This window comes from Nicotiana tabacum, chromosome 23 (assembly GCF_000715075.1).
Source record: "Nicotiana tabacum cultivar K326 chromosome 23, ASM71507v2, whole genome shotgun sequence".
Classification (NCBI taxonomy): Eukaryota; Viridiplantae; Streptophyta; class Magnoliopsida; order Solanales; family Solanaceae; genus Nicotiana; species Nicotiana tabacum.
In genome coordinates, this window is record NC_134102.1 from 54,900,415 (window position 1) to 54,922,686 (window position 22,272).

Genomic DNA, 22,272 nt, shown 5'->3' on the forward strand with positions numbered 1-22,272 from the left:
ATAAAAAATTGATTCACGTATGGAGAGGTTACGAAGTGGACTTGCTATCTTATATTGATATATGTCGAGAGTTCAAAGAAAAACTCGGTTTTAGTGAGGTGAGGCAGCTTCTAGTTACTGTTCCATCTGGTATGTTCTAAGTGGTCGACGGAGATGAAGGTATTAGATCTCTTCAACATCTATTGTCTGATAATTTCAAGGTTGTGAACTTCTTTGCGGTAGATGACTATGAAGGAGATATTGGGTCAGTTGCAAATATTATTGTATACGGTCGAAATAGATTTCGATCTTCTCACGTTCGATCGAATTCAAGTGGTAAGAAGTCGGAGTGGGATTTTGGGAGTGAGATCCCAAATCAGTACTAATGAGCCTCGAGTCCGAAGGCTGCTCGAGGAGTCGGCTCGATAACCTTATCGAGCCCGTGACCGAATCGATCCGCAAGGCATTGCTTCGATGTCGGAAATGCGCGACGCCCATCCGGAAGGTCGAAATCGAGCCAAGACCGACGGGCTCGACCCAATGACGAGTTCGAGCCAGTATCGAGCTCACAGACAAGAGCCGTTGCAACCGCACCAAGAGAGAGAATTTTGGCGGGAATCGAGGAAGAGATAAATCATCACGGGTCCTCCACTATACGCTCTATTTTATTATTTTTTGTAATGACCCTCTACTATAAAAGGGAGAATCCTTGTAAGCTATGAAGGAGTACACGGAATAGATTGGAACAGAAAAGATCTTTTCTCAGATATAAAGATATCTCCTTGTGCTTGTTTTACTTCATCTTATTCATTCTTTCTGTTCATCACTCCCATTCTCATAGCCAAAATACTTGTATTGTTATCTTTGTATCAAATAATATTACGTATCCTTAGAACCATATATAAATTTAACTTTATCCGATTTTTCGGGTAAACAGTTTAGCACCCACCGTGGGGCTAAGGATAACAGTGATTATTTGGTATAAATCTACAGTACACACCAGCTTACAACTTCAAATCAGCAATGGCTTTACCTATCGACCCGAAGCCGGCCTTCAAGATAAAACCAACAACTTGGCATCCGGGACCGGAAGGCTAGTTGACGATGGCACTGAGGCTCGAATCGAAGTACCCGAAATTCAAGCCGAAGTACCATTGGATGTCAATTCACAAATAGCTCTGGAGGCGAATCAGCATTCTGAACCGGAAAGAAGCATTCAGGGCGGTACTCGATCCGTAGCCCGAGAAACCCATAACGCGGGGAAAATCGGGGCCAGCTTGCGTATGATCTTCGAGATGCTACAAGCCCAACAAGTAGCAATAGCTCAGTTACAGAGCCAAACTCATATACAAAGCAGGCCGGATTCCAATCCGCTTCGAGAAATCATCCCCAGAACGGAGCCCGCCATAGTGAAATCAAATGAGCAAGAATTAGGTACCACTCCCGAAATTACTAAATTACTCGAGGAACTCACAAAACGAGTCGAAGCCAACGACAAGAGAGTGGAAACATACAATGCCAGGGTCGATCAAATCCCGGGGGCTCCACCAATGATAAAAGGGCTTGATTCGAAAACATTCATACAAAAGCCTTTTTCCTCGAGTGTGGCCCCAAAACCAATCCCCAAAAAATTCCGTATGCCCGAAATTCCCAAATATAACGGTACGACCAATCCTAATGAACATGTCACCTCTTACACGTGTGCCATCTAAGGTAACGATTTGGAGGACGATGAGATCGAATCCGTGTTGTTCAAAAAGTTTGGGGAGACCCTCTCGAAGGGAGCAATGATCTGGTATCACAATTTACCACCGAATTCCATCGATTCTTTTGCCATGTTAGCAGATTCGTTCGTAAAGGCACATGCTGGTGCCATAAAGGTTGCAACAAGGAAGTCAGACCTCTTCAAAGTAAAGAAAAGGGGTAATGAAATGCTGAGGGAATTCGTATCCCGATTTCAAATGGAACGCATGGAATTGCCACCGGTCACAGACGATTGGTCCGTATAAGCTTTCACCCAAGGGTTGAACGAGCCAAGTTCGACAGCATCACGTCGGCTGAAACAAAATTTGATCGAGTATCCAGCAATAACTTGGGCAGATATACACAACCGATATCAATCGAAAATTAGGGTCGAGGATGATCAGTTGGAAGCTCCATATGGACCCGTGCATCAGAACAGGACAGCTACTAAAAACCAAAGGGAGATCGATAGAGAACAAAGGTCGAACAGAGACCGATATCAATCGTATGTCGCTGATCGGATGAACAACGGTTCAGCACGCAATACAGTTTGGAACAATCGAAGGATTGAACGAGGGCAAAATTCTCGGGGACTTATGAGCAAGAGCGGCTTTGATAAATATGTTGATCCTATAAAAGCACCTTGATTATCAGAATATAACTTCAGCGTTGGTGCATCCGCCATCGTGTCGGCTATCTGACGCATCAAAGACACTAAATGACCTCGACCCATGCAGACCGATCCCGCCCAAAGGAATCCCAATCAAATGTGCGAATATCATGGCACCCATGGCCACAGAACAGAAGATTGCAGGCAACTAAGAGAGGAAGTAGCCCGCTTATTTAACAAAGGGCACCTTCGGGAATTTTTGAGCGATAGAGCGAAGAACCATTTTAAAAATAGGGATTTCGATAAGCAAAACGAGAAAGGAGAACCGCAGCACGTCATTCACATGATCATCGGCGACGTTGATACCACTCAGGGACCGGTGCTTAAACGCACTAAAACATCGATTGTGAGGGAAAAGCGATCTCGGACTCAAAAATACGCACCCATAGGGACTTTGTCCTTCGATGATGAAGATGCAGAAGGAGTCATCCAACCTCATAACGATGCGCTGGTAATATCCATACTCATGAATAAAACTAAAATTAAGCGTGTATTAATCGATCCAGGTAGCTCGGCCAATATCATCAGATTGAAGGTCGTAAAATAGCTCGGCCTGCAGGACCAGATCGTACCCGCAACTCTGGTTCTAAACGGATTCATTATGCCATGTGAAATCACCAAAGGCGAGATAATCCTACCAATAAACGTGGCTGGAACCATCCAAGAAACAAAGTTTCACGTGATCGAAGGTGATATGAGATACAACGCCCTTTTCGGAAGGCCATGGATCCACAACATGAGAGCTGTAACTTCGACCCTACACCAGGTCCTCAAATTCCCAACATCGAGAGATGTCAAAACAGTGTATGGAGAACAACCGGCCGCAAAGGAAATGTTCTCCGTCGAGGAAGCAAAATCAATATCCTCGCCTTCGCTGATAAAGGGCTCGGGCTCAGAAGGAGAACGGAACACCAAATAGCAATCATAGATGTCGGCTTCGACCCAGCCAAATAATCAAAAGATCGAAGAAGATGATGATCAGAGGATCCCTCGATCCTTCGTGATCCCCGATGATTCTGATGCCACCAAATCAACAATTGAGGAACTGGAGCAAGTCATACTAATTGAGCACTGGCCCGAACAAAAGGTATATCTGGGAACGGGGTTGAGCCCCGAACTTAGGAAAAAACTTGTTCGATTTCTTATCGATAACATTGATTGTTTTGCCTGGTCCCATTTAGATATAATAGGGATCCCACCAGAGATAATGACGCATTCGGCTAAGCTTGGACCCTAGGTTCAGACCGGTGAAGCAAAAAAGAAGACCCCAGTCCGAGGAAAAGCACGCATTCATAAAGGACGAGGTAACCAAACTTCTCAAGATAGGGTCCATTCGGGAGGTAAAATATCCCGAATTGTTAGCCAATGTGGTTGTAGTGCCTAAAAAAGGGAACAAACTTAGAATGTGTGTGGACTATAAGGATCTGAACAAATCATGCCCCAAAGATTCATTTCCGCTGCCCAACATCAATCGCATGATCGATGCCATGGCCGGCTACGAGATCCTCACTTTTCTCGATGCCTATTCCGGGTATAATCAAATCCAGATGAACCCGTAGGACCAGGAAAAAACTTCATTTGTCACCAAATATGGAACATATTGTTATAATGTGATGCCCTTCGGGCTAAAAAATGCGGGGGCTACTTACCAACGCCTAGTAAATAAAATGTTCGAAGAATAAATAGGTAAATCAATGGAAGTTTATATTGATGACATGCTAGTTAAGTCCCTGCGCGCAGAGGACCATTTGCAGGAAATGTTCGAGATTTTGAGGAAATACAACATGAAACTCAACCCCAAAAAATATGCTTTCGGGGTCAGTTCGGGCAAGTTCCTCGGCTTCATGGTGTCAAATTGGGGAATCGAGATTAACCCCGACAAAATCAAGGCCATCGAAGACATCACCATCGTGGACAGCGTGAAAGTTGTACAAAGACTAACGGGACGGATTGCAGCCTTAGGCCGATTCATTTCGAAATCATCAGATCGAAGTCACAAATTTTTCTCTCTACTCAAAAAGAAGAACGATTTCGCTTGAACCTCGGAATGCCAACAAGGATTGGAGGAACTAAAACGATATATATCGAGCCCACCACTACTTCACACTCCAAAAAACGGACAAAAAATTTTGTTTGTACTTAGCAGTATCGAAAATCGCCGTAAGTGGTGTCCTAGTTCGAGAAGAGCAAGGTACGTAATTTCTCGTTTATTATATAAGTCGGACCTTAGGAGAAGCAGAAACTAGATATCCGCACCTAGAAAAATTGGCACTTGCAATGATAAGCGCCTCTAGAAAGTTAAGACCGTACTTTCAATGTCACCCCATATGCGTATTAACCACTTACCCACTTCGTAATATTTTCCATAAGCCCGAACTATCAGGAGGGTTGGCCAAATGGGCCGTCCAACTCAGTGGGTACGATATGGAATATCAACCCCATACAACCATCAAGTCTCAAATTTTAGCAGACTTCGTGGACGATTTCATGCCAACCCTCGTACCTGAAGTCGAAAAAGAACTCCTGTTGAAATCGGGTACATCATCGGGAGTATGGATCCTTTTTAAGGACGGGGCTTCGAACGTGAAGGGGTCCGGGTTGGGCATAGTTTTGAAACCACCCACGGGTAAAACTATTAGGCAATCTATTGAAACTACCAGGTTAACTAACAACGAGGCCGAGTATGAAGCCATGATTGCAGGTCTAGATCTAGCTAAAAACTTGGGAGCAGAAGTCATTGAAGCCAAATGTGATTCTTTGCTGGTGGTAAGTCAAGTAAACAAAACCTTCGAAGTTCGAAAAGGTAGAATGCAAAGGTATTTAGATAAACTACTTGTCACTTTGCACCATTTCAAAAAATGGACTTCACGGCATGTTCCACGAGAACAAAACAATGAAGCCGATGCACTTGCGAATTTGGGATCGTCGGTCGAGGAAGATGACTTGAGCTCGGGGACTGTCGTCCAACTCTCGAGATCGGTAATCGAAGGAGGTCACGCCGAGATAAATTCTACAAGCTTAACCTGGGATTGGAGAAATAAGTATATTGAATACTTAAAGAGCGGAAAGCTCCCATCGGACCCAAAAAACTCCAGGGCCCTATGGACTAAAGCTGCTCGATTCACGTTGGCTTCAGATAAAATGCTATATCGAAGGACATTCAATGGACCAGTGGCAGTATGCTTGGGTCCGGGATGTACCGATTACATCCTACGGGAAGTGCACGAGGGCACTTATGGGAATCACTCCGGTGCCGATACATTAGTTCGAAAAATAATCAGAGCAGGGTATTATTGGACCGATATGGGCAAAGACGCGAAGGAATTTGTTCGTAAATGTGACAAATGTCAAAGGTTTGCGCCAATGATCCATCAACCCGGAGAACAACTTCACTCAGTCCTATCCCCATGGCCGTTCATGAAATTGGGAATGGATATCATCGGCCCTCTGCCATCGACCCCAGGTAAAGCCAAATTCATTTTATTTGTGACTGACTATTTTTCTAAATGGGTTGAAGCATAGGCGTTCGAGAAAATAAGAGAGAAAGAAGTTATAGACTTTATTTGGGATCATATCACATGCCGATTCATGATACCCGCCGAAATAGTATGTGACAATGGGAAATAATTCGTTGGCAGCAAAGTAACAAAATTCCTCGAAGATCACAAAATAAGAAGGATACTATCAACACCATACCACCCCAGTGGGAACGGACAGGCCGAATCAACGAACAAAACTATCATTCAAAACCTAAATAAGAGGTTGAACGACGCTAAAGGAAAATAGATAGAAATCCTGCCCGAAGTCCTTTGGGCATATCAGACAACATCAAAATCCAGTACGGGGGTGACCCCATTCTCCTTAGTATATGGGTCCAAAGCATTGATACCGGTCGAAGTCGGTGAACCCAGTACCTGATTTTGATTCACGATGGAAGAATCAAATAACGAGGCTATGAATACCAGCCTCGAATTATCGGATGAAAGACGAGAAGATGCTCTCGTCCGATTGGCCGCCCAAAAAATAGCGAATCGAAAGATATTATAATCGAAGAACCAAGCTCCGCCATTTCAAGCCCGGGGACTTAGTGTTAAGAATAGTCACCATCAATACGCGAAATCCGAACGAAGGAAAACTAGGACCAAATTGGGAAGGACAATATCAGGTTCTCAAGAACATTGGAAAGGGATCGTACATGCTCGGCATTATAAATGGCAAACAGCTATCAAGCTGTTGGAATATGTCACATCTAAAGCGATACTACTGCTAAGGTACGACCCTTCCATATTCATTTATATTTCAAAACTGACCTTTGCAGAAGTTCAAACAAGAGCTAAGATGGACCCATCGCTTGAAAGCAAGCGTTGCACTCTTTTTCCCTTAGACCGGTTTTATCCCAAATGGGTTTTTCGGCAAGATTTTTAATGAGGCAACCAATGATCGTGCTGCACTTACAACAAGTATCCGAGGCCTCCGTACAATCGACCACAAATACTGGGGGGCATTAGCCCTCAAATATATCAAGTTCTAATACAAGAAAGTTATTTCGCAACAACGGGATTCCAGTAGGAAAAGTTGTAAGAGCCAAAATGGTCAAAACGAACCATGCTCATGTAGTTGGCCCGAATCCAGATGCGATATCTTATATCCAAGAAAAGATCCTCTATTTGGAGATTTATTATGCAATCAGAATTAAGATAAACTCGACCATTATGCCCACGGGCTACATTACTTCGAGTTCGAATCATTCACTCGACGACTAAAGCATATGGGCTACTTTCATTTCGAGTTCGAGCAAGAACTCACTCGACCATTACGCCCACGGGCTAGATTACTTCGAGTTCGAGTCATTCACTCGACGACTAAAGCCTATGGGCTACTTTCATTTCGAGTTGGAGCAAGCACTCACTCGACCATTACGCCCACAGGCTACATTACTTCGAGTTTGAATCATTCACTCGACGACTAAAGCTTACGGGCTACTTTCATTTCGAGTTCGAGCAAGCACTCACTTGACCATTACGCCCACGGGCTATATTACTTTGAGTTCGAATCATTCACTCGACGACTAAGCCTACGGGCTACTTTTATTTTGAGTTCGAGGAAGCACCCACTCGATCGTTACGCCCACGAGCTACATTACTTCGAGTTCGAATCATTCACTCGACGACTAAGCCTACGGGCTACTTTTATTTCGAGTTCGAGCAAGCACTCACTCGACCATTACGCCCACGGGCTACATTACTTCGAGTTCGAATCATTCACTCAAAGACTAAAGCCTACGGGCTACTTTTATTTCGAGTTCGAGCAAGCACTCACTCGACCATTACGCCCACGGGCTATATTACTTCGAGTTTGAATTATTCACTCGACGACTAAAGCCTACGGGCTACTTTCATTTCGAGTTCGAGCAAGCACTCACTCGACCATTACGCCCACGGGCTACATTACTTCGAGTTCGAATCATTCACTCAACAAATAAAGCCTACGGGCTACTTTTATTTCGAGATCGAGCAAGCACTCACTCGACTATTACGCCTACAGATTATATTTCTTCAAGTTTGAATCATTGACTCAACTAGTAAGCCTAAGGGCTATGTAACTTCGAACAATCAATCATAAAGACTACGAAGTCCAAATTTGATTGAATTATTAAGATCCTTGTGAAAACATTTGTAAGGCACATAAAAGGTCTTCATAAATCGGCCAAGTTGTCTATATACAAAAATTTCTACATGATTGATTACAAACGTAAAAAATTATGAACTAAGCTTCCTGATCATCCTCAGGAGCATTTTCTTCTCTGTCAGGCTCTTCCCCATCCTCGGATCCGCTCTTGCTACCGTCATCATCATCATCATCTCCATCAGAAGCCAAGGCTTCAACTTCAGCTTCGAGCTCTTTAGCCTTTTTGATTTCTTTAGTAAAGTCGAAACCTCGAGCGTGTATCTTCTCGAGGGTCTCCCTACAAGACCTACATTTAGCAAGTTCGGCAATCTAATGTGCTCGAGTGTCGGCAGTATCCGCCGCCTCTCGTGCCTCCATCTGAGCAGCCTCGGGATCAGCCCGATACACGGCAATGGACTTATCCGCCAAGATTTTTGACGACTCAACCTCCGCCTTTGCTTTATCAAGCCGAGCTTCAAGGTCCTCGATCCTCTTAGCTTGAGCCGAACCCTTTTGCTTAACGTTTAGAAGCTGAACATCGGCCGATAATAAGTTAGTCAAAATGGTCTCTTTTTTCGCAGCCAGGCGGTCGATAGTCTCCTTCCACCGATTACATTCAGCTTTGATTTGATCGACTTCTTCCCGAAGTGACCCAATCTTTTCAACCTTTTGCTGCAGCTGAGACAATGAAGGGTTAACTTCCACAGTCGAGTCAAACCCATACTTTAACAGAACAAGGCTCACATGCTTATCAAGTTCGACCTTTTCTTCACGAGCCTTAGCCAAATCTGCTTGGAGGTCCTTTATAGCCTCGTCCTTTTGGCTGCAAAGAAGCTACAGGGCATCTCTCTCCTCCGAGACCTTCTGAAGCTCGACCTCACACTGGCTAAGGTCGACTCGAAACCTACTAATAGCCTGCACAGTAGGGAAAGAACACGAGTCAAGTTCGGAAAAGAACAAAGAAACCAAGTATAGTAAAATCATTACCCAAGTAATGAAACGTTGGGCCTCTTCTAGTAGAAGAGAAGCGTCCCCAATATCGGAAGCATCATCGACTCCAGTAAAGCAATCCTGAAAGGGATCCCCTACACTAGAGCCTCCGCCCATATCGGGGGTCTTCAATTCTCGAGCTTCCTTTAACGCCTCCTTAGAAAAGGTAGGAAGGGAAGGCGAATGAACCGCTGTCATAGCCCCAAGTGAATCACTCGGGGCATTCCGATCAAGACTCGGGATCCCGGGGCCAACCCCGACCGGTACAACCGCTATCGGCTCAGGAGCTTTGGTGACCTCGATAGCTCTCGCATATCGGATCACCAAAGTCGAAGCACCGCCTTCTTCTTCTTCTTCTTCTTCATCTTCTTCTTCTTCTCTTAGTCGTTGGACCGAGTCAATCGGAAGAGCAATTGCCTTCCTCCTCAGCCTTCGAGTTTTGGGCTTGGGGCCCTCTGACCGAGAGGTAGCTTTTCGCTTCTTGTCTTTTTCCGGTTTCGGGACCGGGGACTTGGTTCCTTCTTCACCGCTCGAAGGCCTCAAAGTGGCATCCTTGGTTACACCTGCATGAAAGGAAATCGGTAACGAGTGGAGCACAAAGAACACTTTGAAGTAAACGAGAAGTAAAACCTTACTATGGTTCTTGGCCTCCCAGCTACCTTTTGCCAAATCATGCCAAGCGCGTTCGGCATAAGTGGAAGTCGAGGCTAACTTCCGAACCCAATCCTCGAGGTCGGGCACCGCTTGTGGCATCCAAGGGGCAGCTGTATATCGGGAAGAGACATCAAAAAAAATCGAGAAAGGATACGAAAAGCAATGTCTTATGAGAACCACTTAAGGTCAAAATTACATTCCTTGGGGAACGACATCTTTTCTTCCGGGATAAGGTCACGGGTCCTCACCCGAATATAATGCCTCATCCAACCCCGATCCTTGTCTTCGTCAATGCTCGACATCAAAGCCTTCGATGCCCGACGATGAAGTATGATTAATCCTCAAAAGATTTGAGGCCGATACAACCGTATGAGGTGATTCAGGGAAAATTCCAGCCCCCGGCTTTGATTATTCCTCGTATGAGCGAAGTAGGATTACTATACGCCATAGAGAAGAATGAATTTGACCGGGGGTGACCTGATATCTTTTGTAAAAATCAATGATCACCGGGTCGACCAGACCCAATTTGAAGGGATAAGTGTAAATACTTAAAACCCCCTCCACATGGGTGATGACGCTCTTTTCAGGGGATGGAATTTGCAACAAAACCTCGGAACCCCAATTGTAGTCTTTTCTAACGGCCTCGAGATGACCCTCTGTTATAGAGCACATGTACATCGACACGTGCTCACATCGACCCAGGACAAATGAAGGATTCTCAACCTTAAAATCGATCTTCAGAGTACACGGGTCGGGAATGTAGTCATAGGTGGATGGCTCCACCGGCGCCTTATCGCCGGACGACCTGAAGAAGAAGCTTTCTCCTTCTGAGGTACAGTTTTCAATGTTTTGGCCATTGATATAAGAGGAAGAAAGACAAAGGAAAGTGAAAAATTGAAGACACCAAAACTCTGGTGTAGATGGCTTTACAGGCGACGAGATAGAAAAAAAGATAAGAAAAGTTGGGGGAGTGAATGCGTAAAAGTGGTAAATGTTAGATGGAAGAGTTATTTATAGGCTCGCATCATGACGATTCAATATCAGAGGTGGCCAACCTCCATCTGACAAGCATTAAATACCTTGAAAGGCTAAATCGATGGGACAGCTTTCACATACGTCATAATCGATCCCTGTTAAAACGTCAGCTTATAACCCGATCGAACCGCCAAAAATCACATCGATTCTCACCGCATCCTTCGTGAGAAACGAGGGGACTATCTGTATACGGTCAAAATAGATTTTAGCCTTCCCATGTTCGATCGAGTTTAAGTGATAAGAAGTCGGAGTGGGATTTTGGGAGTGAGCTCCGAAGTCAGTACTAACAAGCCTCGAGTCCGAAGGCTGCTCGAGGAGTCGGCTCGATAACCTTATCGAGCCCGTGAACGAATCGATCCGCAAGGCATTGCTTCGAGGTCAGAAAAGCACGACGCCCATCCCGAAGGTCGAACTCGAGCCAAAACCGAAAGGGCTCGACCCAGTGATGAGTTCGAGCCAGTATCCAGCTCACAGACAAGAGCCGTTGCAACCACACCAAGAGAGAGAATCTTGGCGAAAATCAAGGAAGAGACAAATCATCATGGCTCCTCCACTATATGCTCTATTTTATTATTTTTTGTAATGACCCTCTACTATAAAAGGAGAAATCCTTGTAAGCTATAAAGGAGGACACAGAATAGATTGGAACAGAAAAGATCTTTTCTCAGATACAAAGATATCTCCTTGTGCTTGTTTTACTTCATCTTATTCATTCTTTCTGTTCATCACTCCCATTCTCATAGCCAAAATACTTATATTGTTATCTTTATATCAAAGAATATTACGTATCCTTAGAACCATACATAAATTTAACGTTATCCAATTTTTCGGGTAAACAATTATTCACCAGAATGCCAGTACTAATGTTCATATAGAAGTTTTAATAGATTGTGATAGTAGTGAGGAGGAGGAAGGTGGTGATACTGTATCTAGTGAATATGACAGTGATGAGTTGGAAGTTTATAGGAAACAAAGGATGTTCGATATCAATGTTAAGCTGGACAAGTACAAAGTTTTGAAGAATGATATGACCTTTAAAGATCTTAACGAAGCTAAACATGTTATAGACTTCTATGCAGTTGCAAATAAGAGGAGTGTTATAGTTAAGAAAAGTGACAAATCTAGAGTTAGTTATCGATGTGTCGATGGTTGTCCCTTTAAATGTTTTATTTCGAAGGATGGGAAAGATCAAGGCTTTAAGATCAAGACATTAAATCAAGAACACGGTTGTGATAAAAATTTTGAGAACAGGAGGGCTAATGTGGAAACTTTAGCTCATTATTTTAAGAAGAAAGTTCAGAATAACCCTAAATATAAGATTAAAGACATGAAGGTAGACTTTGAATCTGAATTTAGCCTTAATGTAAATGAGTCAAAGTTGAAGAGGGTTAAGAGGCTAGTCTTGGACAAACTAGATGGTAGTTATACTGATGATTATAATAAGTTGGAGGCATATGCACAAGAATTGAGAAAGAGTAATCCAGGATCTGATGTAGTGATCAATTTGACCAAGGATGCTATGGAAGAAGGCAAAAGAAGATTTTTAAGGTTGTATATGTGCTTCCAAGCTTTGAAGGAAGGTTGTAAAGGAGGTTTTAGACCGCTTATAGGATTGGATGGTACTTTTTTGAAAGGAAAAAATAGGGGAATAATGTTGGTTGCAGTGGGACAAGATTCGAGTAATCATTCCTATCCACTTCCTTGGGCAGTTATTGATAAAGAAACTAAAAGAACTTGGAGCTGGTTTGTGGAGTTGTTGAAACACTCTTTGGATTTGAAGGATGGTGAAACATTTCCCTTTGTATGAGATATGCAAAAGGTATCTCAAATTTAATTTTTTTTCCTCTTTAGTTTTACTATTTTTATGGTTATTTATACTTAATGTAAGCTGAATTTATGTTTTTGCAGGGTTTGTTGGATGCTGTTAGTAATGTACGCCCACAAGCAAATCATAGATGGTGTGTTAGGCACATTTAAGCTAATTGGAGGCTTGGAGCAAAAGATGGAGAAGTGGGGAGATGAAAAAACTTCTTTGGTGGTGTGCGTGCCTGGCTGGAGCACATATGAAGAGGAGTTTAAAGAACAGTTAAAGAAATTGGGTCAGCTAGATGAGGATGCTGCTAAGGCTTTGGTGAGCTATCCACCCAAAAATTGTGTAGAGCTTATTTTGACACCCAATGCAAGAACTTTATGGTACACAACAACATCACAGAATCTTTCAACTCTTGGATTGTAGAGGCCAGACAAAAACCAATTATAAAGATGCTTGAAGATATTAGGGTGAAGGTTAGGTTGCTTTGCTGTTTCAATTCTTTTAATGTTCTGTTATTTATTGTTTCAATTCTTTTAGTTTTCTGATTGAATTTATGTTATTTTACTGTTTTGTATAGGTTATGAACATGTTAAGGGATCGAGATTTTACGTTGGAAAGATGAGTTTTCAGCACATGCAATGCAACGTTTTAAAGATTACAGAGTTATTGCCAACAACTGTAAGGTTGTGTTCAATGAGGACATTGGATATGAGGTGGTTGAGGGTACAGATAGGCATACAGTCAATATGGAGCTTAAGAGATGTACATGCAGGGCATGGGACTTGTCTGGAATTCCATGCCCTCACGCCATTAAGGCATTTCTCTATAGGAGACAAGATCATGTTGCTCAAATACATTGGTTTTATTCTAAGGAGGCATATTCGATGGTATATAGGCATAAACTCCAACATGTTAGGGGATAAAAATTCTGGAAGGTGGAGCCATACCAGGCCATGGAGCCCCCTACTTTATCTAAAATAGTTGGTAGACCAAAGGTTAAGAGAACAAGAGAAAAGGATGAAGCTAAACACAGACAAGGGAAATGGTCTGCTTCTAGGAAAGGCCGGTTAATGACTTGTGGATATTGTGGTCAGCCAAATCACAATATAAGAAAGTTTCCATTGGTAATACTCACAACTTAATATGCTTCTTCCCTTTCTACATTTAATTGTCATATGTTAACTGTCATATGTTAATACTTTGCAACTCATGTAGGCCAATGATAAGCGCAAGCATTTCTTCCAAGATGAAGGAAATTCCCAATCAGCACAAGAATCTCAAGAATCTGCATCTTTTTTCATTCCAAACCCTGGACTAAATCAACAGAACAGTCAGTCATGGGGTCAGCCTTCTAGTCAACTATCGGTCTTGGATTATGATTCTGATCCCACTTTAAGGCCTAAAGTGGTCGCAGAAGGAAAGACCTGGCTGCAAACTAGGATGATGAAGGAAAATACTGTAACCAGAAAAATAAATTTCATGGGAGATCACACTGGTACTGTGCCAACCAATCTTCCATATTCACCAAAAAAACTGACATGGAAGGGGAAAGAAGCAATGACTTCAACACAGTTACAAGCTGAAATAGAGAAGATGATTGGCAAGCTTAAGGCTAGAAGGGGAAGAGGAATGTAGAATTAGTTGGGTGTTTAATATTTTTGGTGTTATGTAAAGAGAATGAAGGAATGACTTCAAACAATTAGTGTTTTTGCTGATTTGTGCTTTTACTGGTTGTTAGACAATTAAATGTGGTGAAAGGTTATGTTAATGTTCAAGTTTATGACTAATTATGACAATTATTGTGTTTAATCTGTGGCTACTTTTTGTTGTGTTATGTTAATCGGCTACATAACTGTAGCTTATTTTTGCAAAAATTAGAAAGAACAAATGTTAACAGAAAGAAAAAAGGAAGAAAGATGATTGATAATTCAATAACTCTAGTTGGAGGAAAAAGGTAAAAATGAATATAAAAAGACGTAGAGGAGAAGAACTGAATTGGAACAATCTGGCAAACACGTTACTTTAAAAGAGTTGGGTGTTGGGCATATTATTTAATTGATCAGATTTTTTGGATGAGGTTAGAAATTCATGGTTTAATTATGAAAAGGTTAGCTGCAGTTAAGGGAGGGCAATTTTAATCCCCAAAAAAAAATATTGAGGGCAATTGTTTCCCAATAGGTAGATGGAAGGTATTTTTGAACCATTTCTATTAGGTTAAGGGCATTTTTGAACCTTTTCCGTTTATTTTATTAGAATTGTGTTGACTGTTATTTGGCTTATCTAGCGTGTTAGGTAAGGTGCCATCATGACTAGGTGGATTTTGGGTTGGGTTATTTTCATTCATGGGTAGTTTCTAAAGCTTGTTTTGATGTGTTTTAACGATATTTGGCTAGATTCGATTGGTTTGGAGGCTTGTTCTATAGGAAAATCCGTGGTTGATTGTTGATTGTGTTCCGAAAAGAGGTAAGTGTCGTGGGTAACCTTGACTTGAGGGAATAAGAACTTAATTGGTCTATTTGCTACTTGATTTATGTATGGGGACGGCATATATGCAAGGTGACGAGTGTATGGACTATTTAATTCAATGTTTTCATTTATATCATACCTTTTTCATTTCATGTTTTAATTGCTACTTGTATTTACTTGTTAAATACATGCTTTCACTTGTTACGTGCCTCATTTTGCTATATAGTTTCATGTATGCATGCCTTCATTTATTGTCTGTCTTTACTTTCTAAATGCTTTTACATGTTATTAGATAGATGATCTTACTTGTCTTATGTTTTTACTTGTTTATTCGCCTTACTTGCTTTTATTTCACATTAATACATTATATTGGATTATCTTAGAGAATTTATTATACCTTTAGTTCCATTTTTGCTTAGTTGTGAGATACGTCATAGTTGGTTGAGGTATTATATATATAATGTGAGGCCCCATAAAAGTTCGCCAATAATTTGAGGTTTATGGTACTAAGGTAGGCTAATTTGTTTTTTTAGCAAATAGACTACTAGGTTATTCACCTAGTAGCTTTTATATATATAATAAGTCCCAAATCGGGTCAAAGTTACACAATGTTCAAGTACAACAAAAAACAAAATACAAATAGAAAGGCAATATCTATTGCTACCAAATACAATGTAGCAGTATCATGTAAATAACAGAAAATGTATAAAGCTAGTAATTTGAAACATCCAATTGTTGCTGAAGATAATGAATTTATACACCAATTGCAACCAATTTGTTGTAGCACCTATAAAACTCTCACCAGGAGCCATCTGTTGCAATCCAAGAGGAATAGGTACGTATAATTCACAAGTTGTCGAGTAATTCAATTTGGACATTTTAATTTTTGGTCTAAAGAGTTCTAGCAGTAGAATCTTCAGAAGTTGATTTTCCAACATAGTGCATCGCGTGAACCTATTTTGAAATAAGTGTTTTGTTGGAAGATCCTAGTTGAGCATCAGAAGAATAGAAGATTGGTAATCTCTGAAGTAACCTGCAGTTTTGTTTTGATCCCAGTCGACAAGCAGTAATAGAACACATCCGCAGCTGCATCAGATCCCAAATGAGCAGAAGAACTTCTGCAATAGCAACAACATCATAATTCGAGCATTCCATGCATGGCAACTGCAGTAGCAGTAGTTGCATCAGAAGCATTTGCTAACAGCAGTCTCACAGCATAGTTGCACCAGTATCGTCTATGTTATGGCATCAGCAGAGGAGCAGTAGTATCCTTACACCAGTAGCTAGAGTGACCATGTAATCTTTTCTGGTAAAGATTACAACAGGCTGGCCCTGTTTAGTCATTAACTTTGGTGGAGTAAACTCAATGGGTGCAAGCTCTACAGTCTGCCTTGCTCGTAGCTTGGTTGCAAGGGATTGAGTAGTAGTGGGAGATGGTGGAACAGGGTAATTAGCAGGTTTTTTTGGTTGGACATGGGCATCATTAGGAACTGCTGTCAAGTTAATTGGTGGAAGGTTGTGAGGGTTATTTGCTACATCAATATGATTTCGGTCATTTAATAGCTAGGGGGATTTGGTTTATCAAAATTGCTTGAGATCTTTGGGAATTTGTTTTTAGGAGCTGTTGAAGTGTATGGTGGTTTTATGTTAGTTGGTTAGGATGCTTGAACTGTGTGGACTGGAACTGCATTCACTGGGAAGGTACTTGGAGCCATTGTGACTTGAGATTTTCCTGTGAAGAGCAGTTGTTGCTTCTGATGATGCGAAATAGAAGGATTATCAGGGGCCATTTTAGATTACACTTGCATCCCTGCACCTGTGCAATCTAACAATTGCGATGTGGTAGCCTTATCAGTCATATTCCTCTGCTATGTTAATTGGCTGACTGGTGCGTTAGTCTGTGAAGGATCACCATTATTTGTGATTTCTTTGCGTGAATTTCCTTGACGACTACCTTCGACATCATGTTGGGAAACACAAACCTCAATTGTTTCATTCAAATCATTACTAAGATTGACTGTGGCATTTCGTCGAACAGGTTGTACTTGCGCGTCTGCAGAAATCAATTTGTGTATTGTTGTGGTGTTGTTTCCATTGTTATTATTTTTGGGCACTTCAGTGACAATCCCTGCATCATTATCAATCATTTGGTACTGACCTGGGTCAATTTGACCTGCTGGAACCTCCTCCTCGATCAGCTGCATCATTTCTGGGCAGGTAAGTTCATCGGGGTTCTCTGTTGTGGAGGTAATACCCTCCAAGTTGAGCTAGGGGGATTGCAGTTGATCTGGAGAATCATCTTCAGTGTGTGGTGTGGCATAGTTCAGTGTTGTTTCGATCGATTCATTATTTTGACTGCCCATATGTTGTGTCGCTACATCGACCCCAACCCCATTTTGTAAATCAGTAGCATCTGGGTATAAGTTTGTGGAAGCTATTTGTTGAGGTTGATTCAGTATCTGAAGGGGTGTGTTTTGGTGTTGTTCCGGTGGTTTTCCACCATCGGACGATGGCTTAGAAGCCATGGTTGAGAGCGTTGTTACTGTTCGCAGATATCGCATTGTACGAAGAGCGTTTTAGGGTTTTTTGATTTATTGTGGAAAGAATATTTTAGGCTAATGTGTTTTGGAAGATTGTAGATAATATTTGCAGCGAGCTTGCCAGCCGTGGTACAGACTTTTGGCCTTGCAATACATCGAGGTGCTGGTGGAAAATTTGTAGTCCATTATGCCACCGCATATCGGTTTCGCTGACTGTAGAGCCATCGTGGCTTGGATCAGGAGAAGCTTAATTTTGACGGGCATTTCACGGTCCAATGTGCGACCGCAAATTCATTTTGCGGACCGCGTATCCATCGCATAACCAACATGAGAATTTTTTGAAGGTGATTTTGTGGTCTAGTATGCAACCGCATAATCATTTTGTGGATGCAGATCCGCCACAAATTTGACTAGACCTAACCAAGATTTTTTAAGACCATTTCACGGTCCGATTCGCGGACCGCACAACCCTTAAGCGAGGCTTTCTGCGATCGCCGATTGACTCGGAGGGTTATATTTGGAGATTTTCTAACCCGACCCTATTTTAATAAAAAGACATCATGGGTCATTTTAGAAGGCATAAGCTGATATTCTAGAGAAAGGGGAGCAACTTTGAGAGAGAGAGAGAGAAGCCCCAACATATGTACTCTTCAAACTATTGCTCAAGTCTTCTACTAAAGAGGTAAGACCTTATCCCCAGCTCACATGCAATGTCCTATCATGCCCTTAAGAATAAGATTTTACTATTTTGGGGTTTATGGGATGGTGATCGAAAGCCTAAATCCTTTATTTTGAATTTGGGGTATATGAGTAGAGTGTGAGGTGTGGTTCTTGGGTTGAGGGTTACTCTTTGAGCGTGCATGTGCCAATGAAACTGATAAGGGGATTTTTGAACTATCATTGGCAAATTAATATTTGAAATTGGTTGCGAGGTGAAGGAATCCCCTTATAGAACCTTGTAGTCGAATTTTCACATTTAGCGTTTGATGAAATGCAAATAATGTCAAGTCTATGAACACCTCCCTGATAATTTCTCAATTTTGTTATGTTTCTATAGATTGAAGTTGCTAAGAGTAGGGGAACATTGTAGTAATCCTAAGAAAAGGTCAACCGAGGTATGATGGCCAAACTCCTTCCATACAATCGAATTCCATGAATTCTTTGTGAACTCCAATTACCGTTTATCCAAGATCTATTACTCCTGTTCTGGATTGTTTCTAATGATTGATTCGCCCAAAGGCTTATGACTTTGATTCATGTTCCAATTGCAAATCACTATGCTTTTCTTGTACTTATTTTCAATGTGTTTTGAGCTTTTACATACTTATGAGTTAAAGCTAGGGGTGGCAAACGGACGGGTCGGTCAGATATGAGACAGGTCGAAAATGGGTAATGCAAAAACTGATAAACTATCTGTCTTGACCCATAATTAATATGGATAAAAAATGAGTTAACCGGCGGATAATATGGATATCCATATTATCCATGGCTTCTTGAATATGATCACTTTTTGGGAGAATTGCTAGTCTCCCAAACTTGAGGAACCCCCAATTTGAGGCTTTACAAATGTAAAAGTTAAATCCATTAGTTATCTATTGGTTATCCATTTTCTAAGTAGATAATATCGTTCTTATCTATATTTGAACTATTTTTGAAAAATTTCATTATCCAACCCATTTTCTAATGGATAATATGGGTGGATAAGTGTCTTCTTTTATCTGTTTTGCCACAACTAGTTGAAGCTATACTTTCCAAATGTTTCAAACGTCATTAAATGTTCTAGGATGATCCATGACAAGTAGAGAAATGTAGGTATGAATTATGAAATGTGGCCATCGTGCCAAGAATATTGAATATCATGTATGCCAAGAGTGCCAATAGAATGAAAAGAATAATAAAAAAGGCTATGAGATAGAGCTGGAATGTCACCCTTCTTTGATATTCTAGGTCGTGCGATAGAGCTGATTGTAAGACTGTTCCTTTTTTTATTAACTCATGCATTGTTCTAAGTTTCAGTACATGGCGCCTAAGAAAAAGGTGAGGAGTGGCCAAAGGGCTAATGTCACCCCGGAGTGTAAGTAAATGAAGTGTCCGATGTTGCGGGTGAGCACCCGGGGGGGGGGGGGTGAAGTCATTCCCCCAACAACAACGCCTCCTGATTCTACTACACCTTACAAGAATGTGCAGATTCCTCCTCAAATGGATATTCCAGCTCCACCTCCTGCCTCAACCCCCGATCTTAGTGCTTCTAATAGGGAACTTAGAGGAGCCATCCAATTGTTAAACCAGATAGTGGCTTCCCAGGCCCAGAGATTGAATGCTACATCTACCTCTTCTTCTAGCCACCCAGGAGAATTAACTAGTTCAAGGGTGAACAAATTCCTTCAGTTGGATCCTCCGATGTTCACGGGTACTAATCTTGAGGAGGACCCCCAGGAATTTATTAATGAGATACACGAGACTCTTCGTGTAATGCATGCTACTGAGACAGAAGTAGTGGAATTGGCCTCCTATCACCTGAAAAAAGTGGCGTATTCATGGTTCGAATTGTAGAAGGAGTCCCATGAGGAGGGTAGTCCTCCAATGAAGTTGAACAAGCTTGTGGATGCTTTCATGGATCATTTCTTGCCTGCCGAGACTAGGGCAGCCCGTGCCGCCAAGTTTGAGAACTTGAATCAAGGTAGTATGAGTGTGTGGGACTACAATCTGAGGTTTGCAGATCTTTCCAAGTATGCTATCTACATGTTGCCTATTATGGAGGCTACGGTTCACAGGTTTGTGCAAGGCCTTAGCCTTTTGGTTATCAATGATGTTGCTACAACCGGCTTAAATTTTGATATGAACTATGGGAAGATGGTGGCATTTTCTCTAGCCACGGGGACCCGAAATAGAAGAACATAATGGAGCGCGATGGTAACAAGAAGGTCCGATCCATGAGCCGTTTTAGTGGGTCTTTCAGTGGTGGTAGTGGTCGAAACATAATGTTCAGGGGAGGGTCATTTGGGTCGACACAGTCTTTTGCTTAGTCTTTAGCCAGTGCACTGCCATCCCGGCTCAGTAAGTAGTAGTGGAGTCGTTTCAAGCCCAATCAGGGCAATAGGGGATCTTATGAGTAGGGTTAGTCAGGCAGAAGATTTCAGCCCCATCGGAGGCCATACTGTCACGCCCCAAACCTGGGGAGGTGTGGCTGGCACTCCGTGCCGTGCTGGCCCGAGCGAACCACTCTATAACTCATGATCGTTCGACCAAAACTAGAACATACATAGGTCGAGTTAACTGAACTCATTCCTTTTGTAACTATCATGGGCCCACATGGCCACCACTCATAATGTACAACTGTAAGTGGGAAAATACTGTATCGATGAACCATCTTTCTTAAAACATGAATACATATGGGCCTTCAAGGCCTCTGACATACTGTACAAAATAAACCTTTGTCTACAAAGCCTCTAAGATTATTTGACATAAAATGGAATAGGGTACCGACCTACCCATAAGTCTGTAGCAAAACTCTGACATGATGACTTATAGATTCGGCTGCACTCTGAATTAGGTGGAGTCTTACCGATCCTTCGCTGAATGCTGACCTCGTCTACTATGAGGGCTTGTCAAACTGATTATCTATACCTGTAGGTATAAATGCAACGTATCCAACAAAAGGACGTCATTACGAATAATGTACTGAGTATGTAAGGTAGAACTAAAACATATCCATAAGTCAACATTAATTAAAAAGATATAAGAATCAACCTGAATCTCTGAAGTGCCACCGTATATGCATACTTAGTATACTTATATATATAATGCTTCTCTTTGAGACTATTATCCATATCCTATGATGCATGATTGCCCAACTGATCAGTGGTAACTGCCCGACCGGCCGTAGCACGGTGGTAAATTCATGACTACCCGACCGGCCGTAGCTCGATGGTAAATGTGTAACTGCCCAACCGGCCGTAGCTCGGTGGTAAATGCATGACTGTCCGACCGGTCGTAGCTCGGTGGTAAATGTGTAACTGCCCAACCAACCGTAGCTCGGTGGTAAATGCATGACTGCCCGACCGATTGTAGCTCGGTGGTAAATATATGATGCATATAATACCATTATGAACATTAACTTCTTTATTGAATACTTCAATAGAGACTTAGGAATATACTTAGATATACATTGTATATAACTTTACAGGAATGAATAACATAGGCATCCTTAACTGTTAAGAGTAGAACCACTTATGGAATAATATTACGTTTACGTATCGTTACTTGGATCATGCCAAAAGAAAAGGAGGGATAGCCTTAACATACCTGAGCCGATTCTCTTGACAATCCCTCTAACATACGTCCTTTGCAAAAAATACGTAACGTCGGATCGAAGCAGGGAAAAATTCGTATGATATTCTTGAGAAAGATTGTACCGTGCTCTTTTGAAATTACAAAATCTCATGTTGTTAAGTTGCTAAGAAATCTCATTGAATTTGTTGAAGCAAATCACATTGCTATAGCAAATTATGATCTTTGCTGAAGCATTTTCATCCGTCACATAATAGTCATAAGCCTTTTCATTTTGTGAATTTAGAGAAGCATTCTTAATCACATCTTTCAACCAAAAATGGGATAAGGAGTCTCTTAAATTTGTTGATTTTGTGGGCCCCACTTGATAAGAATAACTTGGCCACAAAGTCCTCAAAATGAGCCACCTTATTACATGACTTAAG

The 22,272-nt window shown here is 41.7% G+C and overlaps 1 protein-coding gene across 1 annotated transcript; it reads left to right on the forward strand.

The window, feature by feature from the left end:
* Positions 1 to 10,677: 10,677 nt before the first annotated feature.
* Positions 10,678 to 13,173, forward strand: LOC142177174 (uncharacterized). Its single transcript, XM_075245642.1, has 4 exons — positions 10,678 to 10,690; positions 11,626 to 12,481; positions 12,647 to 12,869; positions 13,129 to 13,173. Exons 1-4 carry the CDS (start codon positions 10,678 to 10,680, stop codon positions 13,171 to 13,173), a joined length of 1,137 nt encoding a protein of 378 aa, XP_075101743.1.
* The last annotated feature ends 9,099 nt before the right edge of the window (positions 13,174 to 22,272 follow it).